This window comes from Ambystoma mexicanum, chromosome 1p (assembly GCF_040938575.1).
Source record: "Ambystoma mexicanum isolate Mex_15411 chromosome 1p, UKY_AmexF1_1, whole genome shotgun sequence".
Lineage (NCBI taxonomy): Eukaryota > Metazoa > Chordata > Amphibia > Caudata > Ambystomatidae > Ambystoma > Ambystoma mexicanum.
The window spans coordinates 1,096,080,398-1,096,095,959 of NC_090921.1; the positions used below are offsets into that span (position 1 = coordinate 1,096,080,398).

The 15,562-nt window shown below is 47.5% G+C and overlaps 1 protein-coding gene across 3 annotated transcripts in view; it reads right to left on the reverse strand.

Annotated features, from left to right (window-relative positions):
• The window catches only part of IGSF9 (immunoglobulin superfamily member 9), a 665,024-nt gene that overhangs the window by 279,202 nt on the left and 370,260 nt on the right, over positions 1-15,562 (reverse strand). For all 3 annotated transcript variants that reach the window (XM_069604696.1, XM_069604697.1, XM_069604695.1), the window contains exon 4: positions 3,052-3,204. In XM_069604696.1, the coding sequence (XP_069460797.1) occupies positions 3,052-3,204 (153 nt within the window). The remainder of the gene's footprint in view (positions 1-3,051; positions 3,205-15,562) is intronic.

Below are 15,562 nucleotides of genomic sequence, written 5' to 3' on the forward strand. Positions count from 1 at the left end.
CCAGGTAGGCCGGCTTTGCCGGGCTGCGATAACTCCCTAACTCCCCATGCCACTTGGATGGCGTCAGGACCAGGGCCGCTGAGTACGAGGGGGCTGCGGGGCCTTAGCCCCCCCGGCAGAATGAAGTCTGGGCTGAGCCCCCCCCCCTGGCCAGAGAGAAGAGACGCAGTATGGATGGCCCTTTGTTCCATCCATACTGTGTCTCTCTCTGGCAGCCCGGGTAAAAGCCGGGGAAAAACGATGTTTAGAAATTGTGGGACAGATGCAAAGCAAGAGGCTCTTGCTTTGTATCTGTCCCTCAATTTCTAAAAATCGTTTTGGGTTGGGTATACTTCTACATCTGTGCACCAGGGTGCACAGATGTAGAGGTATACCCAACCCAAAACGATTTTTAGAAATGGAGGCACAGATGCAAAACAAGTCTATCCCTCAATTTCTAAAAATCGTTTTGAGTTTGATGTATTTGTACATCTGTGAACCCCTGTTGGCAAGAGCGGTGCACAGATGTAGAGGTACACCCAACCCAGAAGGATTTTTAGAAATGGAGGCACAGATGCAAAGCAAGTCTGTCCCTCAATTTCTAAAAATCGTTTTGGGTTTGGTGTATTTGTACATCTGTGAACCCTTGTTGGCAAGAGCGGTGCACAGATGTACAGGTACATCCTACCCAGAAGGATTTTTAGAAATGGAGGCACAGATGCAAAGCAAGTCTGTCCCTCAATTTCTAAAAATCGTTTTGGGTTGGGTGTATTCGTACATCTGTGCACCCCTCTTGGCAAGAGGGGTGAACAGATGTAGAGGTATACCCAATATGGAGGTACAGATGCAGAGCGAGGGAGGGGGCAGGGAGCTGGGGCAGGGAGAGGGCAAATGAGACTGTTTGCATGTCTCTGAGTGTGCACGTGGTGAGGGTGAATGCTATGGGCGGGGAGCGGAGGCGTATGAGCCAGCACTTTCTAGTAGAGCTGCCATATTTGAAATGGGGCAATGCTGGTACTCCTCAGTTAGCTGGCTATACTCTTGATGGGATAGTACTGCTGTAACAGGGCTTCCATAATTGTAATACTATGCTTTTGTTGAGGCAATGCTAGTTCATCTTAGTGGCGCTGCTATGCTTTTGTTGAGGCAATGCTAGTTCATCTTAGTGGGGCTGCTATGCTTTTGTTGAGGCAATGCTAGTTCATCTTAGTGCGGCTGCTATGCTTTTGATGGGACAACATCAGCACTTCTCAGATGAGCTGCTACAATCTTATTGACAAGGCCCCAGCACTTCTCAGCAGATGTATTTCTTTTTATTTTAATTGGTTATTTATAATGCGTGTACTACCCAGAGGGTTCTAAGCGCGGACTGAGGCAGCGAACCTGTGTATATATGTAATACACATGGGGTCACTGAGATGACCAAGAGTGAAACTGTACATTCAGTTGTGAGATTACCAGCAACGGTTGATACTATGCTCCAAGGAGTGAGGTGCCCAGCGAGACCCATCCTGAATGCTTGCCCAAAGAGCCTTGGCCAGAGTTTCACACTGAAGAAGTGAGCATGTGATCCAGGGTCTGCAGCCAACACACGCATGGGATTCCCATGCTCCCACTTGCGAGATTTGCACCAAATTAGTGAGATTGTGCTCCAAGGTAGAAGGCACACGCACAGTCTTTGCTCTGAGGTTTGACACACTCACAGGATGGGACAGCATTTCGTTCTCCCATCCTAGTTGTGTTGCTCTGCCTTTTGAGGGCTACTACAATACAACCTGGATGATTATAGAGGGGTGGAGTAGGGGCAGTGATGGCCTACTGGAATGCAACTGGAAGTCTTAAATCTCCTTCTTAGTTGACTTTAGTATATGCAGTACATGCTAGCCAATGTTTCCACTGTTCTGCGCGCGCCTACACCCCCCCCCCCTCCCGTGCGCCGTTGCACCGAGTTGGCGACTACATGCAAATTTGCGGTCCTATAACTGCCAGTGATGTCACTTCCTGTATTTGGATAACCCGCCCCCCCCTGGGAAATTCATAAGTCAGCTCCCCTGGTCAGGACTCTGACTTCGTCACAACTAAGCCTTAGAGTCTAAGGCTTGACCTTCTGCTTCTCCCCTGGCCACGCGCTCCTTCTCTTCCTCCTCCTCTCGCCGCGCACCAGGAACACTCCTGTCTCCCCACTTGAAGGAGGCGGTTTTCCACCAGTTTTGAAAAACGACACTGTGCGGTGGGTGGGGCTACACAGATACACCTTTGTGCATTGTAGGAGCGTTGCATTTTGATTGTACCCCACACAACTCACTGCCTTTAGGGCTTACTTTCAAATGTGCAATCGGACCTTCATGGAAAATATACGTGGTAACGATCAGATTTAAGGAGAATATGTGAGAAGCGATCCAGTGGCTGCCTTTCGCCGCTATGCTTTATTTGCTGAACGATGTATTGTAATTCAAAATAAAAATAAATTAAAAAATGAACTGTTCCCTTGCATTCAGGTCAACAGAAAAGCGCGTTTCAAGAATGAACTTCTATTTCTGCCTGCCGCTCCGAGGGCATGATCCCATTGTCAGAAATGCAGGAGCAGGGGCTAGAAGCGGGGGTCACAGGTCATGGGTAATCTGAGCTCCGCATCTCATCTAATTAGCCCGGCATTCTTCTTTCTCAGCCCAGCCCGGGGCGGCAGGTTTCCCGTTTCATGTGCCAAACCTGGGGCCTTCCTCTGATCTGCCACTGACCGGGAGTCTGAGCAGCAGACACCTGCTCCTGACCTCTCGGCATAAGAGCTTGTGTGGCCATGGGGCGGGGGGAGGAGGGGAGCATGTCGAATGAGCACTGACAAAGAGAGCCGGGGCACCGACCCATCGTGGAAACAGAGGAGCTAGAGACAGGGCAGGAAGTATGGGGTAGAGAAAGAGGACAAGAGGTATGCGGTGGCACGGGCCTTTACTCTTGCATAACTTCTGGACAGGCCTGCGGGTACAGTGTTCCCCCTCTCCTCCACTGCCCTGACCAAGGTGACCCCAAACATTGGCTGCAAAATAAACCCAGTACGCGCTGACTGGCACCTACAGTTGACTGTCAGGTGGATCCAGGTGCCGTTCCGGAAGTCCTCGTCACTGTGGTAGAGGTCCAGGAAGAGGACGCGGCACTCGTACCAACCCTGGTCCTCGGAGCGCAGCAAATCCACCTGCAGGGAAGCGCCCTCCTCGAGCCGGGTGCGCCCTGCAAAGAAGAACAGGGGCATATTACCACCTCATACAGACAGGTCATTTACAGTTGCGTAGTGGAGAAACTGCTACTTTTGACATCACACCTTCACACACCTAGCAACCATTTTGAAAACTAGATGATATTGTGAGGGACCTAGATTACAGTCTATAGGCGGGTAAGGGTCTGGCCATGTGAGAACTGAATCTGTGGCAGGTGGCAGCACCCTGAACCATGATTTGAGAGGTGTGCAGCTGTCTGATTATAATCTAATCTGCGGTTCTGACATCTCGTTGCACATTGTTTTAATGCTCGTCCCCAAATTCACCTTATCCCACATTCTTTTCACGCCTGTCCTGCATCTTACCTAAGTACCACCCATGGCCAAAGCGCCACCTCTGCCACGATGACCACCCACAGACTCTGAGGCCCACCCCAGGCTCTGAAGCACACCCCAGTCCTGGAGCCCATCTCAAGGTCCATTCCCACAACAGTGCCCTTCCCTAGCCCTAGGCAGGCTTATCTTTGCCATCCAAGGACTTCCACCAATGTCCACTGCATTCAAACTGTGGATAATCACAGCAGCGCATTTGCATTTGTCTTAGTTTTCGTCCTTGTTGGTATTATAAAGAATCATGCACCCCAAAAAAGCACATTATAAGTCACGTAGGGGTTCTGTGCCAGTGTAAAATCTCCCACCCTGCAGCTGGCATACAACTCTACAGCAGCTTTTCCTACCCTTACAACATACAGTTGTGGGCAAACGTGCAACGTCATTGAGCTATTCAAGCAACCCCCCCCCAATGTGAGTTGAGGGGCGGAATTCTGTGCTGAGCCTTAAAAAGTTAGGATCAGGAACAGGGTCCTGGGCGCCTTTTGTTTCTTCCTAGGCAAATCTACAATCTGCTGGGCTTTGATGATCAAGCACTGCCCGTGTCCCCGAGGCACAGCCCCCCCCCTGAGACACACAAGCTGCATCCATGGAGCCAGTGCCATATTGAGCTCTTTCTTTGGTCATCAGCAGCATAACCTTTCTTCTGCAGGGTGAATTTTCTACTGAAAGACCACCAGTATCCCTGCAAATCTGTCACAGTTAAAGCGAGCAACGCAATAAAGCACCCTTTGAAATATGTGTTCATACCCATAATGTCTAATAGCTTTACATGCTAAAAAGTAAAGTTTGCTTTGATGTCCTTAGTCGAATGTTCTTAAAAGCATACATAACAGGCTGGAGGTTTGTAACAAATCTCCAAACCTAAGTAAGTTTATTACACAACTTCTTTTATTGTGTGTCTTAAAGTGCTGAAACTAAAGTGGGTAAATAGATATTTTTCCTTTTGCATCTTATAGTTTTCCATTCAGGATGTGGAAAATAAAGGTACACTGATATTCTGGCTCAAGATGCTGCTATAAGGATTTACATGTTGCCGTGATGCTTTACTATGCAATTTGTGCATTTTGCAAGTAAACTCTAAAGGACAGGAGTAATGTAGGCCTTGACACCCAAAACTTAAATATTGTTCCAAGTAAAGTGTGGAAGGTGGATGTGCCTAAATGGCAGAGTGGGGTCAAATCCCTGCTTCATGTGTGACCCTGGGCAAATAATGTAATCTCACCATGACTTCAACTGCAAAAATTGGAGTGCTTATAAGTGATTACATTTACGCCCTTACAATAGGACAGTTGTAACAAGTGTGGGGACACATTGGTGTACCCTGGTGCTCCTCTGCTAGTGGCTCCAATACTGCCACATAGAATTGCATTATTGCTTCACTGGCCCTCCTCCAGTCTCATATCACTTGATTTGACAGGCAGACAGGCTCACCAGCCAATCAGTGTACCAGAGATCCCAGTATAGCTGACTAACTGTGGTTGAACCAACATTACATTTTCTCCCCTGCTGCTCCCAACCACTGAAGTTGCTTGGGCCGGCCAGAGTACAGCCCCACACTCTGCTATGTTCTATTATGCTATGATATTGAGTCTTTCATTGCACACCATCTGTCATTTTCACACTTTCCAGGAGCTTCAGGATCGGCAAGGAAAGGGTAGGGGGCTAATGCAGTAGCAGAGGGGTCAAGCCAATGCTTTCTTACAACACTCATGTGTGCAGATCTTAAAAGATATGGCTCTGTACGGTGTACATTTTAGATATTTTGTCAGCTGTGTGGAGAGGTGGTCATGTGTGTTTCAGGTAGCTAAGGTACTTGTTTGTGTGATTGACAGAAAATTGAAGCGTTTTGCTTCTTGTTTTTGCCATCGACTCACCAGAGAGCCAAAGACCTAAGGAGGGATGGACCAAAGGTCCAATTCGCAAGGAAGCCAAGGACCAGAGGACAGTTCACCAGAGCAGCCAAGGGCCAGAGGGGCAACTCACCAGAGAGGTTCACTTTTACCTTAGTTTTACTTCATTCTATTTTTAATTTTGGCTGTAAGCCAAAACTATTGAACTGGAATACAATTAGGAGGGAGATGACTTGTGAGGACGGACGCACAGCTTGAGGGTGATTTGTTATTTATCAGCCTACTGACTGCACATGGCCATGCTGATTCCTATGGCCAATCCCACCCACTACCTGCCGCTCCCAAAACACATCCTCATGGGATCTCTTTGAGCTAGGTTTTTCAAGCATTAACATCAACGATTAGCCTTCCAAGGTTATTTCTAAACAGTGTGCTGAGAGTTAATGGCTTAATTACAGTTGTAAATGGCTTCTGGTGTAATAAAAAAAAATGCCTCAACCAAGTGTGCCTTCAGCCACTTGATTTAGATCTGTTCCATGCACTGAACTCCTTTTGAAAACAAGCAATCACAAAGCCAATAGTTTTGGGTTGAGGTATTACAAAGGCATTTGCCAGTTAATGCCATCATATGCCTAGGTAATCCCTCCATTTTTCAGCAGTTTCCATCTTACCGCATGGTAATACCATTCTATCAGTGCCTATCCCATACTTGCACAAAAGCCCAAACTGTCGGCTTTGCCAGTGCTTGTTTATTATTCCAGGCAATATATAGTCCAGCCACAATGCAACAAGATACATTGTAGATGGCAGACCAAAGGTCAAACCCCCTCCGGCACAGTCCTACCCTCCTCCATCTCCCACCATCCCACTACCTCCTTTTCGGATGCAGAGTACCACTAGTTCCTTTTTTCCACTTCAACCACTGTTCTGAATACAGCACTTTTAACAGGAATAAACCACTTTCTTGGCCAGGATGCGCGCCGACTTTACTTGAACTTGCCCCCTCACTTGCAAACTGTTTTTATTCGAAGGTGTGGTTTTGCAATCTAATGTAAGCTTTGTATGGAATTTAAAGACATTGTGACGTGCATCAGGAGTGACAGTGCTGACAGGCGGGTGCAGGACAGAAGCACCTGAGTTTTGAGTGATGATCTTCTTGAATGGGTTTGGGGATATGTTATGAAATGCGGAGAGACCAGGGTCGGATCCCTTGAAGCGCTTTATGGAAACCTTAGTTATGTAAAGTATTTCATTGTTTGCACCTGTATTCATATGCATACATTTTTAGGCAATTGAATTCGCGATGTGGGGTTAGTACGTAGGAAGGATAGGGGGGACAGGAGACAGCTCCTTCTCACAGCAGTGCTTAAGTGGGTGTTTTCAGACTTAAAGGAGAGAGTTAACTGCTTGTAACATTGAAGCTGCACTAGAATAGTCCCATTATGATATGATGTGGCATTTATAACACGCCTGTACACAAGTGTTTCTAAGTGCAACAAGACAAAGAGGGGGGGAAACAAAAGGGAGGACAAAATAACGATCTTACCAGGCCTTGTGTCATTCAGATCGTGCAAGTGCTGGGAAGAGGGACCGGGGGAAGTGCCAGGGGGGAGTGGATGGGGGAAGTGCAGATAACTCACAAGTGCAGCCAGAGGGTGGCTCGTAAGAGCAGAAAGAATGCGTAAAGAAGTTAGATGCCCCTACACAAGTAAGTTTTCCCCTCCTCCACCGTCTCTGAAGTTAGCGCCTCTCCCAACATTTGAAGGGTTAGCCCCCACCTACATTTTAGCCTAGGTGCACCCCTGGATGTGAGCACTTGCATTTTGTTAAGCAGATAGGTGAGGGAAGCTTTTCCCGAACATTGGCGATGTTAAAAGTTTTGTGTTTGTGCAGAAAAAAGTACTTGAACAAATGCAGTAAACTTTAAAGCTGCTACTTTCAAGAAAGACTTCCATCGCCTCTCTGCATACTGTGCTTTAAAATCTACTATTTGATAGTTGGTCCCCACAACACAGCAGAACATTGGGGACGGAACACCAAGTTTGCCCCACCTATTTTCTGAAGTGGCCCCTTCCATCACCACTTAGCAACCCCCCCACCCCAAATGTAGGTGTTGTTTCGCCCCTTGTTGGGGGGTACAGTATTCTATTATAGAACGGCCGGAAATAGGCACCTTCACCACTGAGGACACACATCCCATTGAACATATCAACAAAACCCACCACAGAATCCATGGCGATTTTACCACAGGCGAATGACTGAGTATCGCAGACTGCTGACGCAGGAAGATCTCTGTCAATGCCCACAGCAGGCCCACTGGCCGACCACACGACGGGCACTGATTACAAACACATCATGAACGCCCACAATGCACACGTCCACACCCCGGGGGATAAAGCCAGCTGGATCGCATCTGGTAAACCCCGATGGAGAATTCTATAACTGATGATAACAGCTGGGAAAGTAGCTCAGCGGGTCCTGTGCCTGCTGTGCGAAACGATCCAGTTTTGATCTGTCTCCGGTATTTTTGTGCATTTGCCAACTAGTGTATTTATTTATTCACCCCTTTTGGCGGGTTCCTTTGCGATCAATGGGACAGGACTGCGCTTAACAGGTTACACTCCTGCCAAGTCAAGTCAGCTTTTCATCATTATGGATAAATACAATGTTTACCAATATGTTTTGTCGAACTAAGATCTGGTGTTCCAAATATAAAAAAAAGGATTAAAAAGTGCTATTTAAACAGTGATGATGACTGTTAGGGAGAATTCTCTGGTTAGGCTGAATTTCCCTACCTAGTGAGTCCCCCAGCAGCTTTGCTGGATTTCTGGGGTTTAATTTTTTTCTCCTGCCAAGAGTGAGACTCTTTTACCCTCACTCTTGGACATGTTGAAGTGTGTTTTCTTGGTTAAACCTTGTGTTGAATGGGCTATGGGGTCTTTTACTCCATAGGGCCTCATGTATTTTTGTGATGTGGGTCACACAGCACCCTCTGTGCCGTGACCCAGGGGTGTCCTAGGGACTCCCCAACATAGACTCCATACCCTGGGACTGACTACTGTCTCCCAGGGCATGTAAAGTCACCAAAGACTTTGCTAGTCTTGAATCCTGAACAGAACCAGTACAAACCATCATATTGTGGACGTACTGGCTGGGGCAATTCGATTGCCCCAGGGTCTGTTAGTCGAGGGGGCACGTCTCCGTCCCCCCTGATCGAGTTTTGGCTGGTGGCAGTGGAAACTACTTTTTATATTCGACCGCGAATATTTCCCTATGGGATTTCCCATTGTTTTAGGCTAACACATTTAATTATTTATTTACGGTAGCCTTAAACATACCGCCGGTTTATATATTTATTTTTATAACTCCGGTTGGGACTTTTTGCCAAAACTTGATTCTAAAATGGCGTTGGTGTTCGCCTCTGTAACTCTGACCCAAAGTGGAGCCCTTTGTTCCACTTTTGGCGGGCTTCTCCACAGAAGCCCTCCAAAGTGGTGCCACTCTGTCTGGGGTACTTAGGAGGGGTGGAGGGGGATTTAGGCACCCTGGACTGAGTTACCTTGGTAACTCAAGTCGCACTCCGTCCTGATTGGCCCAAGTGGTGAGCCGCCCGGCTCACCACTTAGCATGTTTGAGTGACAGCTAGGCTGGGTGAATGGGGGTTTGCTGCATAAAAGCAGGGCTTTGGGGACTGGGACTTCAGAAGTCGCCACAGGACCAAGAATCCGACGAGGGAAGAGCTGAGCCGACCTGCTTCGACGACACCACCCGGTGGAGCCCTGCTGAACCGTCTCACCACTTTTTCCCGACGACCGAGGAGAACTCTTAACGGAGTGGCTCCTTCCCTTGACTGGTGGGGACAACCAGATTTCGCCTTCTTTCCGTCCTTTTGAGGTATCTCGTGGCCGCCTTGCCTGTGCCAAGCACCCCGGCATCCGGAATACCACACTTTACCCCCATACCGCGAAAGTCGGTACCAACCCTTTAACCGGAGGACTCCGCGGCTGGTTTCTTCCCGGGCAGTGCTACGACCTTTCTCTTCTGCTCTTCAGCGAGATATTCTTCTCCCCTGACCGACGTCGAGCCTTGCTGTCGCTGCCTGGAACAACTGCCCCCGCTGGAGGATCCTTTCCGCTTAAGGTACTGTGTTCCGCCTGGCTTCCCTTGCTACCGACTGTACGGGGTAGATTTAGTCCCCGGCTTTCGAACCTGGGAGTGCCTGGGACACTTTGGCTAAACTTTCTGAGCCACTCTAAACTCTTTTTGACTCTTTGCAAGACTTTGAATCTCTAACTAACAGTGTGATCTTGGGCACATTTTCGCTCCGGCTACTCTAAGAGTGGGCCCTGCCTAGTGACTTTTGCTCACCTGTGACTTTATTCTTCTTTAAGCCTATTGCAAGTGTTCTGGACCTTAGAGTGGTGTGTCTAACCTATTTCTGCTTTTTCTCTCCCTTTCTTGGAAACTACTAGAGTGTCATCTAACGTTAAGCACTCACCTCTGTTTTAATTAAGTGGTGTTAACCTAGAGTTGTCTAGATAGGAGAAAGGATTGAATTTACTTTCAGTATAACTGTGTTGAAGTGCTTTTACTATATTTTTGCTAGAGTGTTTTTAACTTATGTGTATTTTAAATAAATAACTATATACTTTTGAAACCAAGCTCTGGTCAGTGTTTGCTTGTGCTATTGTGTTTTGGTACATATTGTGTATACTTTACATACTGCCTAACTCTTCTTGAGAGAAGTCTGACTGCTCAGCCACAGCTACCAGGTAAATCTGGGTGGTACAGACTGCTACCAAAGGGGTTTACTGCTCTACCTGTAGTCTTAAATCTTTTGCAGTGTTCCCCAAGGGAACTGCACAGGTTTCTGCCTAACACTGGTGTACAGCGGTGGGATTTGTATTGAGTATACATTTTATTGTGCTTTAGATACCTTAGTGCAACTAACCACAAAGCTTAGCACTGAAAAAGTAAAACCTCTAACATGTCAGTTATAGAAAGCTATAGTCAAGAGTCCCTTGCAGCCAAAACTGCTGATTGTTTAAGAGTGCTCTGTAAACATAAGGATCTCCTGACTAAGGGCAAGAAAATGGAGCTGATTGAAAGATTGTTAGCTAACCAAAGTCTGGGTGATGGTTCAGAGGAACCTACCACTCCAGCAACTGTAGATGACAGTGTTGAAGTTAACATGGAACAAAATGTTGATGTTTCTGAGGAAGAGTCAGAAGAGGAGGGTGAGGCTGTTGTAACTGTCCCCCCTAGGCCTCTGCCTGCTCTACCTGCTGTGCCTACTGGACCTTTACCAGGTCCCACATTTAGTCCTCAGTACTTTGAACTAGAGAAAATGAAGCTAGAATTGGAGTATAAGAAACTTAATGCTCAAACTGACAAAGAACTAAGGCTAAGGGAAATGGAGCTCAAGTATGACTTAGAAATGAAGAAATTATCTGTTGAGAATGTTTCTCTCTCTGGCTCCTCTAGAAGTTCCAGTCCTAAAAGACCCCGGATGCCTAAAGAATTGGTTGGTATGTATGAGCCTAAGTTGGATGTGTTGGATTGGTTGTCTCTGTTTGAATATAATCATGGGCTCCAGAACATCACAGGAAATGACTTACTCACCTGGTTGTTCTCTAGGCTTCCCCCTGTTGCAACTGATGTAGTAATGGAGATGGGGGAGGAGGATAGGAAGGACTATGAATGTGTGAAACTAGCTTTGATAGCTAGGTTTGGGAAGACCCCTTCCCAGTATCTTAAGAGGTTTAGGAGCCTCAAAAAGCATGATGGTACCCCTTGGGCTACCTGGGTGAGTGAATGTTTGAAAAACTTAGAGGGATGGATTAAGGGTTACAAGGTGAACACTTATGAAGGTATGAAGAATTTGTTTATGTTGGAGACTATTTATGATGCCTGCTCTCCTGAGCTCAGACAACACTTGGCTGATTCCAGGGAATTAGATTCCCGGAAGCTAGCTAAGGCTGCTGACTTGTGGGTTGCCAACAGGGCCACTCACAAGGATTCTGGGGTAACTCAGAAGAAGGATGGGGAAAAACAGCCAAAAAAAGACTCCAAAGAGAATTCTAATAATTCCTATCCCAAAGAGGGCCCCAAACCACAAAATAACCAGGGTAAGCCACATGGGAAACCTAGTCAGGCTACTGTACCTTCTGGCCACAAGCCAGAAGGAGGTCAGAACAAGCCACCCTTCCAGAGAGCATTTGGACAATGCTATGTCTGTCAGGGTACTGACCATATCAAAGGAGATCCCAAGTGCAAGGGTAAACCTGCAGGGATCAGCACAGTCTCCTTAGCCTTCACTCCTGAGGATGAAGTACAGATGGCTAGTGCCCACTTTGAACTCTTTGCTGAAGAACCCTTGGGTCTTCAAGCAACTGTAAACTTAGAGCCTATGGGTCTGGTTAGTCCCCAGAATAGGGTTGTGTATAACTCCCTACCTGTTAACTCTAAGGTGTATTATGTGGACAGTGTTCTTGTCAATGGCCAGGATACTCCTGCTAGGAGAGACACTGGGGCCAGCAGAACAGTAGTGGATGAAAGCTTCTTTCAACCTGAGGATGTGGCCAAAGCACCCAAAGGTCCCACTAAGATGTCTGGAGGCCCTGTCCAAATGGTTCCTATTCTACCAGCCCTCATTCAGTGTAACAACATGACAGTGAGGATCCCTGTCAGTGTTCAGACTGAGGTACCTGGGAAGGTCCTGTTGGGGAATGACCTAAGAACTCTAGGAGTAGTGTCACATACCCCCAGGCCTCCCAGTATGGAGAAGCAGAACTTAACCAAATTGGCTAGACAGGCTACCTTGAAGGACCCTTCTAAGCCTGTGGGACCCTCTACTGAGAACCCCACTACAAGCCCTGGTGTTAGTAAGTTGACCTCTAACCCAGGCACATTTCCGGATAGTATGCTAGGAACATGGGCGCCCCAACCAAGCTCCAACATTGTTCCCCTAGTCTCAGAGTCTCTGACTCCCCCTGCTTCTGAGGAAGAGGTGGATAGACCAACTAGGCCCCTATCTGGACCTGAGAGAACTGGTAATTCTCAGTGCTGGTGGAAAACCAGAAAAGAAAAGTCTAAGGCCAAAAACCTTCAGACTGTTGGACCTTCTACTGAAGACCCCAACTCAAATCCTAATATTAGGGGGGAAACTCCTAAAATAGGTAAGGGTAGATCTAAGAGGAAGGGGAAGCAGGTACATTGCCTAACCCCAACCCCTCCAACCAAGAGGCCTAAGACCCAACCTGCTCCCACAAGAGAGGTGGTGAGGAACCTTGGAGGCCCCTCTAGATCTAAGGGAATCCTTTATAAGGACCCCTTCAAAAAGCCTAACATAGGTTCAGAAGTTGTCCCAACTTCTGAGGGACTGGTCAACCAGATCCCCTATAACAAAAAGACTGATGTTCCTCAAAGGGTTTGTAGGTCCTTTAGCTTGCAAAAGAAAACCTTTGAGTTCTCCCTTAAGCATAGGTCAGGGTGTCACCATCAAAATGCTGATGGACTCTCTAGGATGTATATCATCGACTAGAGGTATGAGGTTCATCCAGGAGTGGATTAAATCCTCCTGTCCCTTAGTCTGGGGGGGGCGAGTGTTAGGGAGAATTCTCTGGTTAGGCTGAATTTCCCTACCTAGTGAGTCCCCCAGCAGCTTTGCTGGATTTCTGGGGTTTAATTTTTTTCTCCTGCCAAGAGTGAGACTCTTTTACCCTCACTCTTGGACATGTTGAAGTGTGTTTTCTTGGTTAAACCTTGTGTTGAATGGGCTATGGGGTCTTTTACTCCATAGGGCCTCATGTATTTTTGTGATGTGGGTCACACAGCACCCTCTGTGCCGTGACCCAGGGGTGTCCTAGGGACTCCCCAACATAGACTCCATACCCTGGGACTGACTACTGTCTCCCAGGGCATGTAAAGTCACCAAAGACTTTGCTAGTCTTGAATCCTGAACAGAACCAGTACAAACCATCATATTGTGGACGTACTGGCTGGGGCAATTCGATTGCCCCAGGGTCTGTTAGTCGAGGGGGCACGTCTCCGTCCCCCCTGATCGAGTTTTGGCTGGTGGCAGTGGAAACTACTTTTTATATTCGACCGCGAATATTTCCCTATGGGATTTCCCATTGTTTTAGGCTAACACATTTAATTATTTATTTACGGTAGCCTTAAACATACCGCCGGTTTATATATTTATTTTTATAACTCCGGTTGGGACTTTTTGCCAAAACTTGATTCTAAAATGGCGTTGGTGTTCGCCTCTGTAACTCTGACCCAAAGTGGAGCCCTTTGTTCCACTTTTGGCGGGCTTCTCCACAGAAGCCCTCCAAAGTGGTGCCACTCTGTCTGGGGTACTTAGGAGGGGTGGAGGGGGATTTAGGCACCCTGGACTGAGTTACCTTGGTAACTCAAGTCGCACTCCGTCCTGATTGGCCCAAGTGGTGAGCCGCCCGGCTCACCACTTAGCATGTTTGAGTGACAGCTAGGCTGGGTGAATGGGGGTTTGCTGCATAAAAGCAGGGCTTTGGGGACTGGGACTTCAGAAGTCGCCACAGGACCAAGAATCCGACGAGGGAAGAGCTGAGCCGACCTGCTTCGACGACACCACCCGGTGGAGCCCTGCTGAACCGTCTCACCACTTTTTCCCGACGACCGAGGAGAACTCTTAACGGAGTGGCTCCTTCCCTTGACTGGTGGGGACAACCAGATTTCGCCTTCTTTCCGTCCTTTTGAGGTATCTCGTGGCCGCCTTGCCTGTGCCAAGCACCCCGGCATCCGGAATACCACACTTTACCCCCATACCGCGAAAGTCGGTACCAACCCTTTAACCGGAGGACTCCGCGGCTGGTTTCTTCCCGGGCAGTGCTACGACCTTTCTCTTCTGCTCTTCAGCGAGATATTCTTCTCCCCTGACCGACGTCGAGCCTTGCTGTCGCTGCCTGGAACAACTGCCCCCGCTGGAGGATCCTTTCCGCTTAAGGTACTGTGTTCCGCCTGGCTTCCCTTGCTACCGACTGTACGGGGTAGATTTAGTCCCCGGCTTTCGAACCTGGGAGTGCCTGGGACACTTTGGCTAAACTTTCTGAGCCACTCTAAACTCTTTTTGACTCTTTGCAAGACTTTGAATCTCTAACTAACAGTGTGATCTTGGGCACATTTTCGCTCCGGCTACTCTAAGAGTGGGCCCTGCCTAGTGACTTTTGCTCACCTGTGACTTTATTCTTCTTTAAGCCTATTGCAAGTGTTCTGGACCTTAGAGTGGTGTGTCTAACCTATTTCTGCTTTTTCTCTCCCTTTCTTGGAAACTACTAGAGTGTCATCTAACGTTAAGCACTCACCTCTGTTTTAATTAAGTGGTGTTAACCTAGAGTTGTCTAGATAGGAGAAAGGATTGAATTTACTTTCAGTATAACTGTGTTGAAGTGCTTTTACTATATTTTTGCTAGAGTGTTTTTAACTTATGTGTATTTTAAATAAATAACTATATACTTTTGAAACCAAGCTCTGGTCAGTGTTTGCTTGTGCTATTGTGTTTTGGTACATATTGTGTATACTTTACATACTGCCTAACTCTTCTTGAGAGAAGTCTGACTGCTCAGCCACAGCTACCAGGTAAATCTGGGTGGTACAGACTGCTACCAAAGGGGTTTACTGCTCTACCTGTAGTCTTAAATCTTTTGCAGTGTTCCCCAAGGGGACTGCACAGGTTTCTGCCTAACAATGACGTACCATCACGCGCACTGCAGATATCAGCTCAATACTGAAGCACCGCAAACCCGTGTCTCCTTACAGCCCTGATGACATCACTTGCAACTCAATGTCTGCTGCATACACCTTATTACTACTTAACATCACTGCAAACTCAGGAAGCAAATCTGCTGCGTGTGACAGGTGACACCACGAATCAGGATGCAATGCTTGCTGCACATGACACCACTAGCAAAACAGGTCTGCTCCATGACAAATGTGTCACTACTTGCAAATCAGGTTCTCTACTTGTCACAGGCATCTTACCTGAATTTGGTTTGCTGCCTGCCGCAGATGATTCCAGAATCACATTAGGACCTGCTGCATGAAACCCCAACACCACCATCAGAGTAGGGTTTTCGGCATAGCAACT